We start from the raw sequence: 17,145 nt of genomic DNA on the forward strand, positions 1-17,145 counted from the left end.
CTCAACACCCTTATATTGATGGTATTGTTTTTTTCCCTTTCTAGTATCTTACAGTCAGTTATTAGGTGAAGACCGTGATGAGTTTATGTCAGGACTGGTGCAAGGATTTTTGCCACCCTAGGCAAAAGCTAATTTTGCTGCCCCTCAAACCTCTTTCCTATGTTATCTCCTTACTACTGGGGTGACACACTGTAACAAGCCTCCTCCTCGTATAGTTAGCTTACTACTGGGGTGACACACTGTAACAAGCCTCCTCCTCGTATAGTTAGCTTACTACTGGGGTGACACACTGTAACAAGCCTCCTCCTCGTATAGTTAGCTTACTACTAGGGTTACACACTGTAACAAACCTCTTTCCTATGTTATCTCCTTACTACTGGGGTGGCACACTGTAACAAACTTCCTCCTCATATAATTAGCTTATTACTAGGGTTACACACTGTAACAAACCTCTTTCCTATGTTATCTCCTTACTACTGGGGTGGCACACTGTAACAAGCCTCCTCCTCATATAATAAGCATACTACTGGGGTGACACACTGTAACAAGCCTCCTCCTCATATAATTTACTTACTACTGGGGTGACACACTGTAACATTCCTCCCCCTCATATAATTTACTTACTACTGGGGTGACACTGTAAAAAACCTCTTTCCTATGTTATCTCCTTACTACTGGGGGGACACACTGTAACAAACCTCCTCCTCATGTAATCTCCTTACTACTGGGGAGACACACTGTAACAAACCTCCTCCTCATGTAATCTCCTTACTACTGGGGTGACACACTGTAACAAACCTCCTTCTCATGTAATCTCCTTACTACTGGGGGGGACACACTGTAACAAACCTCCTCCTCATGTTATCTCCTTACTACTGGGGTGACACACTGTAACAAACCTTCTCCTCATGTAATCTCCTTACTACTGGGGTGACACACTGTAACAAACCCCCTCCTCATGTAATCTCCTTACTACTGGGGTGACACACTGTAACAAACACCCTCCTCATGTAATCTCCTAACTACTGGGGTGACACACTGTAACAAACCTTCTCCTCATGTAATCTCCTTACTACTGGGGTGACACACTGTAACAAACCTCCTCCTCATGTAATCTCCTTACTACTGGGGTTACACACTGTAACAAACCTCCTCCTCATGTAATCTCCTTACTACTGTGGTGACACACTGTAACGAACCTCCTCCACATGTAATCACCTTACTACTGGGGTGACACACTGTAACGAAGCTCCTCCTCATGTAATCTCCTTACTACTGGGGTGACACACTGTAACAAACCTCCTCCTCATGTAATCTCCTTACTACTGGGGTGACACACTGTAACAAACCTCCTCCTCATGTAATCTCCTTACTACTGGGGTGACACACTGTAACAAACCTCCTCCTCATGTAATCATCTTGCTACTGGGGTGACACACTGTAACGAACCTCCTCCACATGTAATCACCTTACTACTGGAGTGACACACTGTAACGAACCTCCTCCTAACGTAATCTCCTTACTACTGGGGTGACACACTGTAACAAACCTCCTCCTCATGTAATCTCCTTACTACTGGGGTGACACACTGTAACAAACCTCCTCCTCATGTAATATCCTTACTACTGGGGTGACACACTGTAACAAACCTCCTCCTCATGTAACCATCTTGCTACTGACACACTGAGGCAGCGCGACGCCCCTTAGGCCGCTGTCTATAGGCAGGGCCGCCCTGGTTTATGTCTTGTAGGTTGAGTAGAATCAGCTTGTAGAAGGGGAATTACAACTAGAGAAATAAAGCTTACTATTTTTCACTAATTTCTTTTTTCCCCAAAAAGATTTTAGCAGTAAGCAATAAATCCATATAGCGGTAATAGTCCTCTTTTCTTTTTCACATGTCCAACAAAGAGGTGAGAATGAAGAACAAATCCTGTGTAGAAATCCTATACAGTTGTCCCTCAATATAACAATATTAATTGGTTCCAAGATGACCATTGTATGTTGAGACCATAACTCTACGGAAAACTAGTTACTGGTCCTGAAGTCCAAAATATGTCATCCAAGAATATGAAAAGGTGAGGATAACTAATACTGATAAAGCAAGTCCATGCATATAAAAATCAGAAAAAGCATCTGGAAGCCGTAGGAGGACAGGAGCTTGTACCGGTTCCTGAACAGTACGCAGTGTCCTAGAAAAATCAGATACCACCCTCAGCTGGTATCCTAAGGAACAGCTCATCCTGGCATGGGTAAAGAGTAGTACAGGACATGTACCGCATTGTACTCTAGAGAGGCGCTTCCAGACACCAGTCAGTGCATACACTTCAGTAATACAGGTGTTTTACCAGTAAAATGTCCATTCTGATTGGTCAGATCTTCCGGCCAATGACATGTTTCACAGATCTGGACTGTCCGTAGCATTGTATGTTGAGTCTGGTTTAAAGTTACAATGGTCCAGAAAAGACCATTGTATGTTAAACATATTGTAACCTGAGGCCATTGTAATTTGAGGGACCACTGTATTGTATATTAAGTTCCTGAGATTCTGGTACTTATTGATATTTAATAGGTGATGTTGGGGATAGTTTTGTGTTTTAACCTCTTAAGGACCAAGGATGTATGAGTACGTCCTTGGTCCTGCTCCCGTGATATAACGCGGGGTCCCACGGTGACCCCGCATCATGTAACGGCGGGCGCAGCGTCATAGAGAAGCCGGGACCCGCCGCTAATAGCCCGCAGCACTGATTGCGGTGCCGCGCGCTATTAACCCTTTAGCCGCGCGCTCAAAGCTGAACCACGCGGCTAAAAGTGAAAGTAAAAACTGCCGGTTAGCTCAGTGGGCTGTTCGGGATAGCGGCAGCGAAATCGCACCTTCTCGAACAGCTTACAGGACAGCAGGAGGGCCCCTACCTGCCTCCTCGCTGTCCGATCACCCAATGACGGCTCAGTGCCTGAGATCCAGGCATGTGCAGTCAAGTGGCAGAATCGTTGATCACTGGTTTCCTATGAGAAACCAGTGATCAATGTAAAAGATCAGTGTGTGCAGTGTTATAGGTCCCTATGGGAGCTATAACACTGCAAAAAAAGTGAATAAAGATCATTTAACACCTCCCCTATTAAAAGTTTGAATCACCCCCCTTTTCCCATAAAAAAAAACTGTGTAAATAAAAATAAACATCTATGGTATCACCGCGTGCAGAAATGCCCGAATTATAAAAATATATCATTAATTAAACCGCTCGGTCAATGGCGTGCGTGCAAAAAAAATCCAAAGTCTAAATAGTGCATTTTTGGTCACTTTTATATCGATCAATAAGTCCGATCAATGCAATAGTTAAAAACTTCAGATCACGGCGCAAAAAATGAGCCCTCATACCGCCCCGTACACGGAAAAATAAAAAAGTTATAGGGGTCAGAAGATGACAATTTTAAACGTATACATTTTCCTGCATGTAGTTATGATTTTTTCCAGAAGTACGACAAAATCAAACCTATATAAGTAGGATATCATTTTAATCGTATGGACCTACAGAATAATAAGGTGTCATTTTTACCGAAAAATGTACTACGTAGAAACGGAAGCCCCCAAAAGTTTCAAAACGGTGGGGTTTTTTTCAATTTTGTCACACAATTATTTTTTTTTCCGTTTCACCGTAGATTTTTGGGCAAAATGACTGGCGTCATTACAAAGTAGAATTGGTGGCACAAAAAATAAGCCATCATATGGATTTTTAGGTGCAAAATTGAAAGAGTTATGAATTTTTTAAAGGCAAGGAGCAAAAAAACTAAAGTGCAAAAACGGAAAAATCCCCGGTCCTTAAGGGGTTAATGTAATAGGTTTCAAAACACAAAAGTCCCTTGACACAGCTTTCCTTTATGTATGTAAGGAATGAATGGCACAAATGAACAGGCAGGAGGTATATCACAATCCTCCATAAAACAGCTTATTTAGAGTGTACCCGGACAGCGTGGCTTGAGCTCGATATAATACGATATCATTCATTGAAGTTTCTCACAGACCCGGATGCATTCTCCAATTCTTTGACTTTTATTTTCATCATATTTACGTCACAATATATTCCGATTAAAATCCGGCCAGATGGATAACAACCTGTGTTCCATCCTGCCGCGCATGTTTCAGGGCAAACCCCCTTAGTCATTAGTAATGTATCTAAAAGGAAAAATGCAGCTCCTATACAGACCTATGTGTCTCTATAGCAGTGGTCTCCAACCTGCGGACCTCCAGATGTTGCAAAACTACAACTCCCAGCATGCCCGGACAGCCAACGGCTCAGTGTTCTGAATGCTAAAGCCGGTGTGAGGTGGGTTTTTTGCGCCCCCGTAGATCCATGCGTCCGCTCCTCCCCCAGCTCTCTCCGAACATTTCCGAAGCTAGAACTGGGGGAGGGAAGATCAAGGGGAGGGAGGAGGTTCACGCCCCCTCCCTCATCTCCCTCCCTGAGCTCGGCTGGACGCAGATCTCTACGGCCACGCCCCCTCCCTGAGGACGTAAATCTCCATGGCAGGTCCCCTCCCCCATCCCCCCTCCCTGAGGACATAGATCTCCACGGCAGGTCCCCTCCCTCCCTCATCTCCCCGATCTGAGGACGTAAATCTCCACGGCAGGTCCCCTCCCTCATCCCCCCTCCCTGAGGACGTAAATCTCCACGGCAGGTCCCCTCCCCCATCCCCCCTCCCTGAGGACATAGATCTCCACAGCAGGTCCCCTCCCTCCCTCATCCCCCCTCCCTGAGGACGTAAATCTTCACGGCAGGTCCCCTCCCCCATCCCCCCTCCCTGAGGACATAGATCTCCACGGCAGGTCCCCTCCCTCCCTCATCTCCCCGATCTGAGGACGTAAATCTCCACGGCAGGTCCCCTCCCTCATCCCCCCTCCCTGAGGACGTAAATCTCCACGGCAGGTCCCCTCCCCCATCCCCCCTCCCTGAGGACATAGATCTCCACGGCAGGTCCCCTCCCTCCCTCATCTCCCCGATCTGAGGACGTAAATCTCCACGGCAGGTCCCTCCCTCATCTCCCCCAGCAGATCTCCACGGCAGGTCCCCTCAAAGGGGGACATACTGCACGGGCTACAGGCTAAAGGGGGACAAAGGAGGACATACTGTACGGGCTAAAGACTGCACAAGCTAAAGGGGGACATACTGAGCTCTATGTGTAAAGGGGGACCTACTGTACAGGCTAAAGGGGGACATTTAGCCCGTACAGTATGTCCCCCTTTACACATAGAGCTCAGTATGTCCCCCTTTAGCTTGTGCAGTCTTTAGCCCGTACAGTATGTTCCCCTTTAGCCCGTACAGTATGTCCTCCTTTACACATAGAGCTCATTGGGAGCACTGCTCTACGTCCTCATGGAGGGAAGATGAGGGAGGGGACCTGCCGTGGAGATTTACGTCCTCATGGAGGGAAGATGAGGGAGGGGACCTGCCGTGGAGATCTATGTCCTCAGGGAGGGGGCGGGCCGTAGAGATCTGCGTCCAGCCGAGCTCAGGGAGGGGAGATGAGGGAGGGGGCGTGAACCTTCTCTCTCCCCTTGATCTGCCCTCCCCCAGTTCTAGCTTCGGAAATGTTCGGAGAGCTGGGGGAGGAGCGGACGCATGGATCTACGGGGGCGCAAAAAACCACCTCACACCGGCCCCGGGAGCTTGTGACATCATAGCCCCACCCCCTCATGACGTCCCACCCGCCCCCTCATTGCTGTCACGCCCCCTCCCTGATGCTGATGCTGCTGCAGGACTGGTTAGTGCCCCAGTAGGTATGGGGACCCCTTGTGGTAGGATTTTCAGGAGCCGCTTTCTTTATTAAATATTAAAAAATAAAAACATATTACAAAGGCTCTTTAATTTTCATCAATAACAACATATTAAAAGTGTTTGGATCTGACAGTGTCCATTTAAAGGGGAACTCCGGTGAAAACAAGTGGAAAACAATGTTTTCAAATCAACTGGTGCCAGAAAGTTAAACAGATTTGTAAATTACTTCTTTTAAAAAATCTGAAGCCTTCCAGTACTTATCAGCTGCTGTATACTACAAAGAAAATTGTGAAGCTCTTTCCAGTCTGACAACAGTGCTCTCTGCTGACACCTCTGTCCGTGTCAGTACTGTCCAGATTAGAAGCATATCCCCATAGAAAACCTCTCCTGCTCTGGAAAGTTCCGGACACGGACAGAGGTGTCAGCAGAGAGCACTGTGGTCAGACTGGAAAGAACTTCACACATTTCTCTGTAGTATATCTGTAGTATACAACAGCTGATAAGTACTGGAAGGGTTAAGATGTTTAAATAGAAGTAATTTACAAATCTGTTTAAGTTTCTATTACCAGTTGGTTTGAAATCATTTTTTTTTTCCCACTGGAGTACCCCTTTAAGGCCAGCACATTGAAACTGAAGTCTAGAGATCCCTCTGTGTACAGGTTGGGATTTATTTTATGTTCACAAGTTCACAACATAATAAAACTAAGTTAATATGATTACAATATTACTAATACTAGAGAGTCTGTATTTGTTACAAGGCAGCACATCAGCTTTTTTTTTTTTTTTTTATATAACTCTATGGTTTTTGTTTCCACTAGATGGAGAGAGAGAGCAAGACAAGTCAGTATAAGCAAAACTATGAGTAAGATTGTCTGTGTAATGCGTTGCGGTGGAGAATCCTGTGCCAGCCTATACCACCACAGAGAAGTTTTTTTACAAGATGAAATATGCATATTTGGCCGACCAAGCCCCAGATAACGGTCCTAATAATGGGGTTGTTTATCCCATTTTAAGGATACATACAGAAAGTTTGTGGTACCGACTGCCAGGCTGCCCTCACATCTTGGCAGTGCTGAGGAATGTGCACTTGTTCAGACAACAACATCCTCATAAAACCTTCATATTTCAAGAACACTTAAACATTTACAAGGCCCGCTATTCAAATGACCTGTAACAAAATCTGTGACTTAGATCAGAATCCATTAAAGTCCATCAAATGGAATTAATTACAAGCTAATGTGTTTTGCAACTCAAAAAGCGACAATTTGGCCAATTCTATAGGTCTGGTGGAGGAAATTGGAGTGTGTGCACTTATGCAGCCTCCTCGAATGCTCCCAAATTACAACATCATCTGCAGTTTATATTTGGACAATTCTTCTGGTTTTGTAAAGTGATATGCTTTAAAGGGGTATTCCGGGCCAAAACATTTTATCCCCTATCCAAGGCATAGGGGATAAGATGTCTGATCGCGGGGGGCCCGCTGCTGAGACCCCCCGCGATCTCCCTGCAGCACCCGCATTCTATGCGGGTGCTGAATCTCCAGTTTTGGAATCCTCCGGGTTTCCGGGACTGGGGACGTGATGTCACGCCACCCCCCCCCCCCCCTCCACTCATATCTATGGGAGGGGGCGTGACGGTTTAGGGTGTAGTTAAATAAAACAAACAAACAAACAAAAAAAACTATACTTATCCCCTTGCTCCCTGCCACACCCACTATCTCTGTGTTGGCCTCCTTGCCTGCTGCACTACATTGTGTCTGTGTGGCACAAGGACCTTCCTACTCAGCCAATCAGACACAATTGCAGCCACTGTTTGGCTGAATTGGAAAGTCCTTATGCGCACAGGCACACTGCAGGGCAGCATGGCGGGGGACCAACACGAATATAGCAGGTGTGGCAGGGGAGTGAGATAAGAATAGATTTTCTTCTTTTTAACTGCGCCCTGAGCACAGTTAAATATAAAAAAATCCAGAAAAACCCCTTTAATTCTAGAAGAAGCAGGGATTTATGAGTTAAACTGAACATGCCATCCTCCATCTGCAGTTGAATACGAGATGCAGATTTCACATGATTTTTCACACGCCAACACCTGACACACTACCTGTGTGGAAAAGTGCATGGCACAGGGATTCAGAGAGAACCTCTGTGTCCACCGCCACCACCCGTCCGACCCTACACTGCATATTACAGCGAGTATTCCCATAAATTCTGTTGGTATGTAATAGGTTTCATCATGCTAATCCTGATGCACATGCCTGACACCATACTTTAAAGTGTACCCGTCGTCAACAAAAACTTTTTATGTAATGTAGATAATATCATTATATGTATATTTGTAATATACATTGGTTAAGATTGTGTATATTTTTGTCCCTGCAGCTATTGGAGTCCAAATACAGGAAATGAGGGTGGACAAGCAGGGCTCTGTGCAGTAAGAAAAAGCAGGGTTCTGTGCACTGAGGCTCTATAACATGCTCTTGGCTCATACATCAAGATGATTGACAAGCCAGGAGCCTGCACAGATCCCTGTTTGTCCTGCCCTCACTTCCTGTATTTGGTCTCCTCACAGAGACACAGACAATAGCTGAAGGGGCAGCATTTTTTCACCTAAAAATATACACAATTTTTAACCAATGTATATTACAAATATACATTTAATGGTATTATTTACATTATACAAAAAGTTTTTGTTGATGACAGGTACACTTTAACCTCTTAAGGACCAAGGACGTATGAGTACGTCCTTGGTCCCGCTCCCGTGATATAAAGCGGGGTCCCACGGTGACCCCGCATCATATCACGGCGGGCCCGGCGTCATATTGAAGCCGGGACCCGCCGCCAATTGCGCGCGGCACTGATCGCGGTGCTGCGCGCTGTTAACCCTTTAGCCGCGCTCTCAAAACTGAGCCAAGCGGCTAAAAGTGAAAGTAAAAAGTGCCAGTTAGCTCAGTGGGCTGTTCGGGATAGCCGTGGCGAAATCGCGGCATCCCGAACAGCTTACAGGACAGTGGGAGGGCCCCTACCTGCCTCCTCGCTGACCGATCGCCGAATGACTGCACAGTGCCTGAGATCCAGGCATGAGCAGTCAAGCGGCAGAATCATCGATCACTGGTTTCCTATGAGAAACCAGTGATCAATGATAAAGATCAGTGTGTGCAGTGTAATAGGTCCCTATGGGAGCTATAACTGCAAAAAAAAGTGAATAAAGATCATTTAACCCCTCCCCTATTAAAAGTTTGAATCACCCCCCTTTTCCCATAAAAATAAAAACACAGTGTAAATAAAAATAAACATATATGGTATTGCCGCGTGCAGAAATGTCCGAATTATAAAAATATATTGTTTAAAAAATTCCAAAGTCCAAAATAGTGCATTTTTGGTCACTTTTTATATCATGAAAAAGCGATCAATAAGTCCTTTCAATGCAAAAATGGTACCGCTAAAAACTTCAGATCACAGCGCAAAAAATGAGCCCTCATACCGCCCCATACGCGGAAAAATAAAAAAGTTATAGGGGTCAGAAGATGACAATTTTAAACGTATTCATTTTCCTGCATGAAGTTATGATTTTTTCCAGAAGTGCGACAAAATCAAACCTATATAAGTAGGGGATCATTTTAATCGTATGAATTGGTGGCGCAAAAAATAAGCGATCATATGGATTTTTAGGTGTAAAATTGAAAGAGTTATGATTTTTTAAAGGCAAGGAGCAAAAAACAAAAGTGCAAAAACGGAAAAACCCCCGGTCCTTAAGGGGTTAAGGGGTACTCAGCATTTAAAAATATTATCAAAACAAGTGCAGAGGAAAGTTTTTTGTTTTTTTTTTAAAGTTTTATTCTTTTTTTAGACATATTACACTTATGAGTCCAAAAACTAGAAAATAAACAAAGTAAACATACAAATTAATACATGTACAAACATTTTTTATCCAAAATTCTTCATCCTTAATTTTCATAAATTCTAACACATTTTTGTTGTACCATAAAGGTGAGAAAACAATACTTCTCTTAACCTTAATTAAAGTACCAATGATCAAGATCATCTTCCCATATGTGAAACTGGTATCTATTTGTTTTGCTTCCAAACATTCTAATAACCCGTACCAATTTCTTTTCTTAATCAATCTAAAGTGCCATGCAAAATTATTCATATTACCCAAAACTATAAATTTTATCATTCAGGCGAGATAATACAGTTTGAAATGCGGGGTGGCAAATCCTCCCTCACCGGATCTGGCGCACCAATTCTCATATTTAAAGGAGTACTCTAGTGCAGAGTATTCCTGCTCCGTCCTGCCCGGGCTGCAAAATAAATGAAAATTAACCATCACTCTCCTCCCTGGATTCCCGCGGAGTGCCACTACAGCTGATCGGTCCTCCGGTCCATCTCCTTCATACTTCCGGGTGTAACGAAGCGTCACATGGCGCTCAGCCTATTGCTGTTCCTCCTCCTTCATAAATAGTCCTTCCACATTTGTAAGCTTCCTAATCGGATTGGCTAACAGTTCGATATGTAGAGCAAAAAGCAAGGGGGGCAGAGGAAAGGTTGACCAGTTGCCCATAGCAACCAACCAGATCGCCTCTTCTGTTTTTGAAAACAAGCAATCTGATTGGTTGCTATGGGCAACTGGTCAACCTTTCCTCTGCACAGGTTTTGATACATTTCTCCATTATTACCCAGCCACAGAAAGGAGGGATTAGTGTCTGATTGCAGGCTGGTCTGACCACCATGATCATCAGAAGGGTCCCTACACCGGAAATATCTGAGTATGTCGCTTATGTATCTTGGGCACTCCCATATATAATACATGCAGTTCGGGGCTCTGTTCTAGATATCACAGGGGGTCCCAGAGGTTGGACCACAGCAGTGCTCCCCACCACATGCTTTCACTCCTTCCTGTGGATAGGGGCTATGAGTTTAAATGTTAGAGTACCCCTTTAAGTCATGCTGCTATCTTAAAGGGGTTATCCACCATAAGGTGATTTTAGTACGTACCTGGCAGGCAGTAATGGACATGCTTAGGAAGGATCTGCTCTTGTCTTGGAGCTAAATGGCTATGTTGTGAGATTACCATAACACTGTGGCTAGCTTTTTGTGAACTGGAATTTCCTGTTTGACTTTTCTTTTTTTGACTACAAATCCCACAATTCCATTTTCCTCCCTCCCACACATCAGCCACCCCACCCATTGAAACATAAATGAGCTACATCCATTCAAAAGACCTGTGGTTTTCAATCAGGGTGCCTACAGCTGTTGCATTAGTTGCAGATTGATCTCTCTCCCACCAAGCGATCGCTCCACCCATTGAAGCAGACAGGCTCCCTGTCATCAGCTGACTAGTGATATCAGGTCTCTGCCACATTGCAATCTGGGGAAAATCTTGGGGCAAAAATCACAGAAGAATTGTGAGAAAACCGTCACACACAGGTACAGACACTATATTATGAACTACACTAACTTTACAGCCCTGTAGCATAGACAAATAAAAACAAATCCTGGAATACCCCTTTAAGTGTTTTTTAAACTGAAATCCTATATTGTATGCTCAGTCAGCACCAAATGAGACTGTAATGCTTTCTCTGCTCCCTCAATCCCCCCCCCCCCTCTCTATATCCTTATCCTTACCCCATATCACATTCAGAATATCAGCTATCAGCGCTGTGATGTTACACAGTATAGTATTATGGTATATATCAAAGCTGAGCACAATAATACAGCGTTAAAAACTAATTGATTCCTAGCTGAGCATAACCAACAACATGTTAGTTGACATTACCATCCAAGGTCCAGCTGGAATAAAGCATGCACTGTGCTGCCAAAATGTTAAAACACCTCTTGAAATCAGATCAAATCCAGATCCAATCTAGAAAGCACCAGAATCTGCTCCACTGCCAAGTCTTTTTTTTGTGTCGGGCACCGGACCTGCAGAAATACATCATATTAGAAACTCCACCTTGGTTAGATTAGTAGGGGGGGGGGGGGGGTCAGTATACAGACACTGGGTGTAATAGTCATTGTAGGAGCCACAGAGAGAAACATCATTAAATGTTACTATTTCTTTCCACAGCATTGAAAGAGAGATGGAGAAGAACATACTGGTCGAAAAGAAAGCTTTTCTTCGGGACTCGGGGTATGAAAGTGTTGCCTATAAGCCGAGCATCCTGGATAGACTCCTCCATTCCCATCCTGTGTGGCTACAACTTGGTCTGAGTGATGACAAGGTCCAAGACATCCTCCAAGATCAGCCTCCTGCGGTACGTACTAGACTTAAAGGGGTTATCCAGGAATTGAAAAACAGAGAAAATTTCTTTCAAAAACTCTCCCTGTCTTTCTCCAGGTTGGGTGTGGTTCTGCCGCTCAGCTCCATTGAAGTGAATGGAGCCTAGTTGTAATACCACACACTACCTCCTAAGAGCTCTGGCAACATGATCAGGAAGGAAAGTGGCACGTGATTGGTGACCTGATACTTTTTACGTCATGAGCGCCCCTAGGTCAGTTGCCATGAATGTAAATCGGCAGATAGTTCAGGCCCCTCCCAATAGGTATTCCAAAGAAGGTACATGGTCTGCCTCTGTGGTAAGTACCCCCACTGCATGCAAAGGTATTTTGGTACACGTTTCTACTGCAGCAAGAATTGTCAGACTTTGCATTGAATTGCTATTATTAATGATATAATTTATTTATTTTATTTAATTTATTTATATAGCGCTTACAGATTCCGCAGTGCTTATAATTATGGGGTACAAACAAAGACAAGTATCAGACATAATATTACACACACAATGTTTTTTTTCACAGGTATAATGGCAAGTTTTGATAGCAAATTTCTAATTTTTGATTTAAAAATATGTAACTAAAATTACAAAAAAAAATTGAAATAAAAGGAGCTTAAATGGGCACTGTCAGATACAAAAACTTTGTTTCATTAGAAGATTTTCAGTATTTCATACTGAAAAAGCCAGTTAAAGAACTGCCCCCCCCCCCTGCCTGCTTGGACACATACTAGTCTTGCTGTGTCCATGCGACATCACCTATGTCATGGACACACTTCCTTGATTGACAGCTGTGAGTGCAGGGCTCATAGCTGGAGGAAAAATCCTCCCACTGTCAACTTGTGTCCCACTACTGTCAGTGAGGACAAGCTGGGAGTTGTAGTTTTGCTAATGCTAGGGGAGATGTGAGCAGACAGCATACTGATAGAGGGGGCGGTACCTCTAAAGTGAGGCAACGCCCCCTCCCTTTGAGATGAATTCAGACTAGTGAGCTCAATTAAAAGTGTAATAAAAAAATATAGGTGCTAGACACGTAAAAATTACATGTACATGGTCAGGATTAGGTACTGATTAAGATATATAAAAAAAATCATTAAATTAAAATTGTCAGGTCCGTTAAGTCTTATAAGCCATCCCCAGTACCTTGTAGCCATCAGGTACAGAGTTTAGATACTTTGCCTAAATGTCTTCCCAAATAACTTTTTTTCATAAAAAAACTACTTTATTCGGTGGTCCTAGCACCTCCTAAGTAGGCATGATGGTAGAGCTGCAGCGCATTCCTGGCCACTAAGTCTTGATTGACACCATAAGTGTTGGACACTTCATGCAAAGCCCAGCAATCAGGGTGTTAGTAAACCTTAAAGGGGTAATCCGGATAGTAAAATTAATTCTTATTTATTCCCCTTATGGCCAGACCAACTGTATTGTAATATACACTTAATGCCTGTAATGGGCCATTTTCCCTGTTGGAATATGCTGTAACAGGCATAAGTGAAGAAAAACCTGCAGTTCTCTGTCCACCTTTGTCTCCTCTCTCCCCTCTCCCCCCAACAGAGACGGAGATCAAATGACACTTTTTCCTGGGTTTCAGCATCCTCACCCTGTAAGCCACCCCCCTTTTCTAACATGTTCAACCAAGTCACCCCCTTTCTATCACAACTCATCAAGCCACGTCCCTTCTGACATTATAAAGGCAAGTCACGCCCCCTTTCTAACAGTTTCGGCAATGAGGACTGCTGAGAAATGTAGTTTTAATTGAGGTGTGCAGCAGAAAGAAAATGGAGCACTGGAAAGGGGAGGACGATGCATTGTACAGCAGTGAATGGTGGTAGAAACAAGCCAGGGGCACTATGTAAGTACTTTCCAAACCATGTGGAGTAAAATAAATGTTTTAGGTCCCCAGATAACCCCTTTAAGTGGGTGGGAGGAAGGCAGGGTGCAGCGTGACTACATGCTGCTGCGGCATTGCCTCCATACCTACTCTGAAGGTGCAGGAACCGCCAAATAGTAGTCGTTTTTTTTTTAATGCACCAATAATTTTTTTAAGATGGCCAATTAGTTTTTCAGGAACCATGAAATACACCATTATGTAAATTTTATTGTACACTAGGCTGATTTGTCTCATATTAAAAATAATTGGTAAATTTAAATCATATACAAAAATCCTGCACATATAATTATCATCATGACAAGGGGGCATCCTCTACACCTAGAGGAAAAAAGGTTTCACCATCGTCACAAACTGAGATTCTTTACTGTAAGAGCAGTGAGACTATGGAACTCTCTGTCATATGATGTAATGATGTCTTACTCAATAAACAAGTTCAAGGGTGGCCTGGATGTTTATTTGGAAAAATATAATGTTAAAGGTTATGAATACTAGACTTGCGTTGGTCCAGGGACATATTCTGATCGCAATATTGGGGTCAGGAAGGAATGTTTCCTCTGTTATGGGGCAATTCAGCCTCATGTGGATTTTTGCCTTCCTCTGGATCAACACAGTAGGGTTGTAGGCTGGACTCAATGGAGTCTTGTCTTTTCAACTTTACAAACTATGGGGGACATATATCAAAGCATTTTGTTTTTGCTTAAAAATGTCGCAAAAAAGTTGCATGTGCAACTACTCTATTTTTTGTGTGACTTTTTGCATGTTCAGTGCCCTAAGCAAAAAAAAAGAATCTTGCTTACCAAAGCAAAAAGTGATTTTTAACTTGCAGTGGTCAGAGATTTATCAAGTGCAAAAGTCGCAAAAAAGTCGCATCACATGAAAAAACCTACTAAATTTACTCCAGCTCAGACATGGAGCAGAAAAAGTCACTACCAAAGCAAAAAAAGAAAAAGTGCTTAAGTGAACGAAATTTATCAACAGGCTGAAAGCAGTTGATAAATGAGTTGCACATAAGCAAAAAAATAGTAAGAGAAAAAGAACTAAAAATAGGAATACATAAGCAAATATTGATAACTGTCCCCCTATGTAATTATGTATGGCAACAAATGGTTGTATATAGTATAAATATGGCAGTAACTTTTTTTTAAAGATATTGGGCATAGGTACAATTTCAGGATATGGCACCCAGGGGCAACATACAACACTTTTTGGTTGTGTCTCAACTAGGGATCGATCGATTATCGGTTTGGGCGATATTATCGGCTGATATTCACGATTTTGGACATTATCGGTATCGACAATTACCTTGCCGATAATGCCCCGGCCAGAGACGACTGCCACCGCCGCTGCCCCATTGCCTCCCCCATCCCCGGTTTTATAATTACCTCTTCCCAGAATCTGCGCTACTTCTGGCTCCTGCGGCGTCCTGAGCTGTTGTTGTGTCCTGCGCAATGACGAGGGATGTCCTCAACGCGACGTCACCGTCAGTGCGCACAGTGACCGCTCAGGACTCCGCCGAAGCCAGAAGTAGCGTGGACCCCGGGAACAGGTAATTATAAAACCGTTGATCAGGGAGGCAATGGGGCAGCGGCGGTGGTTGGGCTCAGGACCGGCAGGGGGAGAGAAGTGGGTGGCGGCGGCGACGGTCTCTGGCCCCGCAAAAGCCCCTGCAGTTCATTGATTTAAAGCCCCTGCAGTTCATTGATTTAAAGCCCCTGCAGTTCATTGATTTAAAGTGGGGGGGGGGGGGGGGGGAATAGCCGATAACTTATACCGGAATATCTGTATAGGTTATCGGCCTGAAAGGTCACAGATTATCAGTATCGGCCCTAAAAAATCTGTATTGGTCGATCCCTAGTCTCAACTGCTGTAAATGTTGGATGTAGGCAATACTACAATAAAAGCCCTTTGAGATAGACAACCATAATTCTAGACCAATTCACCCAGAGAAGATCGTCTATATACAAAATGCATTGAAACTTGAATCTGGTACAGAAATCTGTCTAGATTAAAGGGGTACTCCGCTGCTATGACTTTATCAATTCATTTGCCCATTGTGTAATATGCTTGCTGTGTCAATAATGCATATTATTTCCGTTATACTTACTGTTCCTATGTGCAGGAAGTAGTGTAGTTTTTTGGTGCTTGGTGACTGCTGACAACGTTTGCGGCCATGTTGTTGTCAGCCCGCCCTGCAGTGTCGGCGTTGACGTCCGCATTTCCCTCCTCCCGTGTCCGTAGTCAAGCCGGCCCACTTCTTGAATATTCATTCTTTGAAATTGTGTGGGAATGACGTTTTTCACTTTCTTTGCCGCCCCTTGTGTGAGCGTCCTACCCTGGTCCAATCGCCCTTTGCGCCAGGCGCATGCGTCATGCATATTTTGAGTCGTCTTCGGTGCGTAGTGCGCATGTCTGGTCATTTTGTGAATCGCGTTCTCAGCACTACGCTTACAGTAGCGTAGCCCGTCAGTAGCGTAGCCCGTCAGTAGCGTAGCCCTGCGCATGCGCAGTAGTCCTTACAGATAAGGGCTTACTTTAGTAGCGTAGCCCTGAGCTGTAACGACAACTGCGCATGCGCAGGGCTACGCTAGGAACGTAAGCCCTGAACTGGAAGGAGAACTGTGCATGCGCATGGCTACGCTACTAACGTATGCTACGTTAGCACTACGCTGGCAGCGTAGGGATGCGCAGGCGCACATTTCTCTACAGAACGATGGAACATAATGGGCGTGGAAAGAAGAAACAAGGGGCAGAAGCTAGGACGCCTATAGGCGGAAATAAAAAAAAAACGGGGCATGCACATAGGCGTGAACAAAAAAAGGATGGGCGGTATAACAAGGAAAAATAGGTGGCACCTAAGCGAATAATCAGGCCGCAAAGTATTAGGGGAATGGTAGTTTTCACGGACCGAACAACAGGAAATAAGCAACAACGTGAGCCAGACAGAACGCCAACTCAGGGAACGACAACGCTAATGTATAAGGCGCATACAGTACAGGGGTGTTATGTGAAGTCATCAAGTAAGAGGTAAAAAGTTGGTGAAATAAGCACTAGGCAGTGGAGTACCCCTTTGAGAGATTGTCTTCCCAACCATTGTTTGTATCTATGTACTATAGCAGATGACGTATGGATTATCCCTATACAGGCAGAACATGTGCATAGCATAGAAACAGGCTGCTATGGCTAAGTACCATATTGTTCAGCACCTGTTACTT

At 44.1% G+C, this 17,145-nt stretch overlaps 1 protein-coding gene across 3 annotated transcripts in view; it reads left to right on the plus strand.

The window, feature by feature from the left end:
- Positions 1 to 17,145, plus strand: part of RIN2 (Ras and Rab interactor 2) — a 181,241-nt gene that overhangs the window by 104,629 nt on the left and 59,467 nt on the right. For 2 of the 3 annotated variants that reach the window (XM_056567631.1, XM_056567632.1), the window contains exon 4: positions 11,838 to 12,024. In XM_056567631.1, the coding sequence (XP_056423606.1) occupies positions 11,838 to 12,024 (187 nt within the window). Of the gene's footprint in view, positions 1 to 10,483; positions 10,537 to 11,837; positions 12,025 to 17,145 lie in introns of those variants that run through there. The other variant, XM_056567633.1, reaches the window with a different exon arrangement.

Source organism: Hyla sarda, chromosome 3 (assembly GCF_029499605.1).
Source record: "Hyla sarda isolate aHylSar1 chromosome 3, aHylSar1.hap1, whole genome shotgun sequence".
Classification (NCBI taxonomy): Eukaryota; Metazoa; Chordata; class Amphibia; order Anura; family Hylidae; genus Hyla; species Hyla sarda.